This window comes from Propithecus coquereli, unplaced genomic scaffold (genome assembly GCF_000956105.1).
Source record: "Propithecus coquereli isolate 6110/MARCELLA unplaced genomic scaffold, Pcoq_1.0 Scaffold75, whole genome shotgun sequence".
NCBI lineage: Eukaryota > Metazoa > Chordata > Mammalia > Primates > Indriidae > Propithecus > Propithecus coquereli.
In genome coordinates, this window is record NW_012153618.1 from 3,404,929 (window position 1) to 3,410,974 (window position 6,046).

Here is a 6,046-nt window from a genome sequence, read left to right on the forward strand (position 1 = left end):
AAAATATTTCTAAAATGTGATCCAACTAATGTAGAAGTCAAGAGTTTGATTCAATTAATTTTAACTGAGGGAAGTGAAAACCCCTTTGTAATAACTCCAATTCATAATTCAGTAAAGAGAGGGTTTTCATTAATTAATTTTCATTCTAGGGCCAGAATATCCTCAGTCTCTCTTTCAATCAGACCTGTCTCAGATTAGATCTGCAATGAACGTCCTCGGGAAAAGGATAGTTACAATAACCACTAGGCACTGAGGTAAATGTTTACATTTATCTACGTTCTACCATCATAATAACTCCACGAATTAATCTTCCCATTTTATAGATCAGGAAATTAGAATTCAAAGAGATTAAGCAATTTGCCTGAGGATTTGGATTTGAACCTGAGAGTGCTAAATCCAAAGTCTGTGCACTTTCCGACATATCACAGTCTGCCATTTCTTTAGAAAAAGAATCCAATAGAATTTCAGCAGAAATGGTTAAGGGATTTGGGCTCACTCCCAGTACCATAAGCACTCAGAGAAAAAGAGACTTGCCCCCAGCCAGCTCCCCCTTGAAACACTAGGCAGAGGCTGAGCCTTTGCGGAGGGACACGGGGTACAGGCTGGTCTCCCCTTCCCAGCTGAGTCTGTGGTTTCACTGACTCTGGCTTTGTTTCAACTGCAGGCGAATCTGGCTTTTGCAAATATTCACCTAACCTGGAAGTCTGTGAATTGCAAATTCCTAAAGCCGCATTTAGGCCCCGAGGACAAAAGGGCCCAGGTAAGGCAGGAATTGTGCTGCTCAAATGCAGGGAACCCCCACTACTTCCACAGGCGGAATTCCCCAAACCGGGAGCCCTCCCTAGGGTGTCTGGATCCTAGGCCAGCTGAGCTGAGCCAAGCAGCATCTGCTCTGCTCTGCCCTGTCAGTGTCTTATCCGTGGCTAAATAAATTCAGAACTTATATTTGAGAGGGTGTGTGTGGGCGTGAGGTTTCTCTCGGAAACCTGCAGTGTTTCATGGGGTAGGCGGCAGCGTGGTACTCGCAGCCTCCAGAACTCACCCCTGTGCTACTACTATTTCTGTTTTCCTTCCTGTTACTCCCCTGCTCCCTGTTTCTCAGGGAGACTTGACACATTCCTCTGCCTACTTTGACCCCATCTCCTTGGAAAAACGCCACAGAAAACAAGAAACCTTAAGTCTATACATTCTCCTCCCATATTATTAGGGCCGTAGTTCTCTCATCTTCCTTGAATAACACGGTTTGGGAGTGTGTGTAAGCGCCTGCTCCCCGAGAGCATCCAGAAGACCGGTGGTCACTCGTACTCAAGTCTGTGTATCCACCTCTAGTCCTGATCCCGGAACAAAGGAAACCGCTCACGTTTGAAGCCAGTGAAGTTACATGATCAGGGCTCAGACCAGCCCCAGGTGACAAAAGTGGCTGCTTGTAAGTCGACAGAGAACTTATACTCACATTTCAGCTCCAGCTTGATGAAATCTGTGTTCCCCATATTTTCAAGAAACACTCCCCGGGGAGTTAGTGTTTTGAAGTAGAAAGAAATGTCAGCGCTGGTCTCCCCTTGGAAAGTAGAGAAGTGCAGGTAGGAGGATGCATTTGGGAAAGAGGCGGCATTCCAGTAATTCCCTGTGGGAGGAAAGAAAGACCAGGTTCACTCACACCCTGATCATGCCAGTTACACAAAAGCTCTCCCTTTTTTGAGTTTAGTAAATTTCCATTTATTAAACTCAAACTCTCCTTTGGCAATAGCCCTATTTCCTCTCATCCTGTTAAACAACATTGTACCAAATCCTTACAAACCTATCTTAGGTTTTCCGAAAGTTATGTGTGTATGCGCATATGATATTTTATTTATGTATGTTGATTTTATTAATATGTCTATAAAATATATAAAATTAGTATTAATATATAATTCATATAAAACGTATACAAATAAAACTATTTTTAATGTACATAAAATATTTTATTAAAGATTGGTCGTTGGGGTTCCTACCAAGGAACCCTGGAGGGACTCTAGGAGTAAATGGCAACAGAGGTGAGAAGTGAGAGAAGCCCCTGGTGTTACTATATGTGGGTGGGGGCTGTTCTGAACTCTGCATTTCTATTGGTGGCTTTGGTCTGGTGCAAGAAGCATCTGAGCTAGACCTCAGGATGATAAAAGAGGAACAGTTTTTGATATTCTGCTCTTGCTTCTCACCCACCTTTACCCTGGAATAACCAGTGCCCAACCCAGCGTCAGCAGCCACCCAGACACCTGGTACAGGGGCTTCAGGAGTACCAATGAGGGCACAGAAGCCCTGTGGAGGTGAGTTGCTGAGAACAAAGCAGAACTGATCAGACCGGGCCAGGGCGGTGGTTTCCTCACCTCTCCTGCTCCAAACTCTGGGACTGAGTCACTATAAAGGGAGAGTCTCCCCGCCAACCGCTTCCTCCGTGGGGACTCCAGGTAAGCTCTGACCTGCGGCATCGTTTTGTGGGGTGGGGAGGGATGAGCTGAGCCCACGTGAGGGGTCCCAATCAGCCTCCACCCTTGAGCCCGTGGAGAAGACATACACCCACTACCCACCACCCCTCCCCACTCATTGCCCGACAGGGCAGCCAGTGTTCCCAGGAGAAAGGCAGTTCACAGGACGAAATAACAACACCAAGCTGGATTACTCAGATTCCATTAGGACAGACGGATCAAGAATTTAATATGAGGCCAGGAGCTGGCTGTCAAGTTCATCTCCAGGGGAGAAATTTCTTTCTGCTGCGCACATTTCTAAGTACATTTACTATCACAACCAAAGACTAAGATACATGGGCATGTTTTACAGCAGTTACTAAAGCCTTTAGCTCTGATACTAAACCCAAAATATATGTTTTTTTAAAAAATGATATTTGCTATATCTTTCCTCCAAAGAGCACAATGAATCAACTGAGTGCACTCCATTAGTTTCTATTCATACACAAACGATATTTTTTCCTTCCTTTTATGCAAACTATACACAGATACAATATTAAATTGAAGTGCTATTTTTAAATAAAAGTAACTTTGTGTTGGTTCTGCTATGCTTAAGTCATAATTTTAAATTAAACATATAATATTGCTATATGCTAAGATATTAAAATACCTATTTAATGAATGATATTTGTTTTGGTTTTTAGAGACATCTAGGATGTAGTGATATCTAGATAAGTGGGTGTCATGTTAAAAGATAAACTTAGGCACTTTAAAATCGTAATACATTTATTTGAGCATTCAGTGATTTATTTATCTGGCAGCATGAGACCACAAGGGGTTCAAAGCTCCCCTAGTGGGGAGAGGAAACATTTATAAGGTGTTTGTGGAAGCAAGACAAAGAAACCGTTTGATTGACGAATGTGGAAAGTCCCTAGCTAGATGTTCTTAGTGGTTTCCAATCGGTTATGCTTAAGTTTCGTTTTATTATTTACATTGAAGTGGGTTATGGTTTGCTTACATAGGTATTCAAGGCTCTGGAGCCATCTCAGATGAATGGCCTCCCCATTAATTATTTTAGCAGGCAATACATAACCAGGAAGTCAGTGCAGAATATGTTTGCAAATGTCTTAATTAAGGCAAAAACAGTGGTGGTGGGACTGTTGGGGGAAACTACCGTTCTTAAGGCATCCTAAAAGTCAATCAGAAGCTATTTTTTAAAAAAATAACTACAAAATCATAGCTTCCAGTAGGAGAAAAATAGGTTAGCTTCTTCTCAGGAAGGAGAATATTATATGATATTGGGTAGGATAATACTGGAAAAGAAAGTTTCTTCCCTGCTGCTGAAGCTGTTGTCACCGGAGGGTGAACCTCCTCCCAGCTCAACACCTGGCTTATTACACAGTGAAAGGAGTTCAGGCTCACCTCCTCCAGCCACCTGAGGATGCAGGACTCTTACAGAAAACCCAAACCGAAACAGAAGTTGCAGCCCTCTCACCCATGTGAGAGTCCTACAGCTGGGAGGGAGTGAAGATGAGTCCGGGGGCTAGAAGGATTCAGCTCATCCTAATTGGTAAGAGCCCTTTAACAACCTAAGAGCCTGAACAGATCAAAGTCCCCAGACATGCGGCAGCCTTAAGCAAAGCAATTCTGTCTCTTTAGGCTGCATCCCCAGGACATGAATGTAATTAACATTTTAAAGTTTCAATCCGATCAAGCACATTCTTATTTTTTGAGGCAGTGATGTATTAGCAGAGGGCAGTTGTGTAAAATGATTCTAGAAAAAGGAAAGCTTAAAGTAAAACATGTCAGTATTTATTTAAGGTCCAGGACTGTTATTCAGACAGAAATATCCCCAGAGAGGAGAAGGACAGTTCAGCCAGTTATTCTAGTTTGATGAAATATCTCTGTAGACCACAATTCCATTTATTCTAATTCTATGCTCACTAAGCAACTTCAATCTAATTGGGTCTCTGGAATAGACTGATTCATGGGGAAATCATGCTTTATGTGGGTGGTGTTTACCAGTATCCTGGAAACATCTGGATTATCACAGGATACCTTTGGAGTTGACACTTGGGAGTTGTCCCAAATCTCTGGATGGATTTACTAAATCCAGATTCTTTCCCAGCAACAGTGAGAGCTCCACTCCGGACTAGATTGGCAGTATCAAAGTTGAGGTGTCTCCTCAGGAGGTACCAAAGATGATCCACTGGGGCTGTGAACTAAAATAAAATCTTAAGCCCCCCTAACTGACTGAATGGACCCCCTCTTGGCCAACTGGACTCCAGAAAATCCTAAAGTTGACTTACTGGCCATGAGAAGAGAGGTCAGACACACCTAATCATGCCCCCTCCCTTTTTGGAGACATCCTTTATAACAGTGAGATGCTAAGTCATCAATAGGCCTGAGGCTACACAAGGCAAAGCTTGAACCACACCTGCAGGCCATTTATTTACTGAACAGATTACTTGAGTTTTGGTAAGTGCCCTACTGGTGGCTTGTCTTTGATTAATTGATATCCTTATCTTAAATTAAAACATTCCAATCCTTTAGACAAAGCTCCATTTCTTTAACCAATTACAAATCAAAGAATCTTTAAACCCACCTACCTATCACCTGTAATCTCCTCCCACCTCCCATTAAATGTCCCGCCTTTTCAGGCCAAACCAATGTACACCCTCCATGTATTGATTAAGTGTCTTATGTGTAATTCCTGTCTCCATGAACTCTGTGAATGCATAAAACCAACTGCCACCCAGCTACTGGGGGCACATTTTCTCAGGACCTCTTGAGACCATGTGCTCCAGGCCAGTCACACACATTCAGTTCAGAATAAACCTCTTTATTTTACAGAGTTCGGGTTTCTTTTTCCCCCATTAACAGGGCACAGGCAGAGGGCACTAGAACTTCTATTTTTATTTATTTTTAAAGGCTCATCCTATTAAATATGTATTTTAATTATACTTTATAACGTACATACTATATGAATACAGTGGTATATGGATAGAATTTATAAGTAAACATGTGTAGTGAGACGTGGGATTAAAGGCTTTTAATGAGTGGGGTAAATATTAAAAAGTGTGGATGCTTCTGTCACCCTGTCTGAACCCTGTTCTGAGGAATGTGTTGCCCAATCTCTGAGATTCTTGATTATAACACAATAACAAGAGTGCTTTCGCCACTGCTTATTGCACTTCATGATGCAAGGAGCTTATAGCGTTATTATTGTTTGTTTATATTGCTCCCAGCTGATCATAAGCTCCATGAAAGCTGGGATGAAACCATTCAATCTCTGTAATCTTTGGCCTCAGAATATAGTCAGTACTCACAAATAATTATTAAATCAATGGATAAGTGATCAGTTCCCCCTCTCATTTATACCCATTTCCACTCCATATGCAAAGTCCTCATGGGACAAAATGTGCTTTACGGTAACCTGAGTATTAAAGATGCTAAATAAGTATAAATAAAAGCTAATGCTGCTTTAGCACCTACTGATAACTGGGTGCTGCTTCCACTAGCAAACCATAATTTTCCTTATCCAGGACTTCATCTCTACTCTTCCCTTTAGACTTCATTGAACAAAGCCATGCATTTGCAAGACC

At 42.1% G+C, this 6,046-nt stretch overlaps 1 protein-coding gene across 1 annotated transcript in view; it reads right to left on the minus strand.

The window, feature by feature from the left end:
* Positions 1-6,046, minus strand: part of CNTNAP2 (contactin associated protein-like 2) — a 1,798,324-nt gene that overhangs the window by 240,327 nt on the left and 1,551,951 nt on the right. The window contains exon 15 of the mRNA XM_012662081.1: positions 1,454-1,624. Coding sequence (XP_012517535.1) covers positions 1,454-1,624 — 171 coding nt within the window. The remainder of the gene's footprint in view (positions 1-1,453; positions 1,625-6,046) is intronic.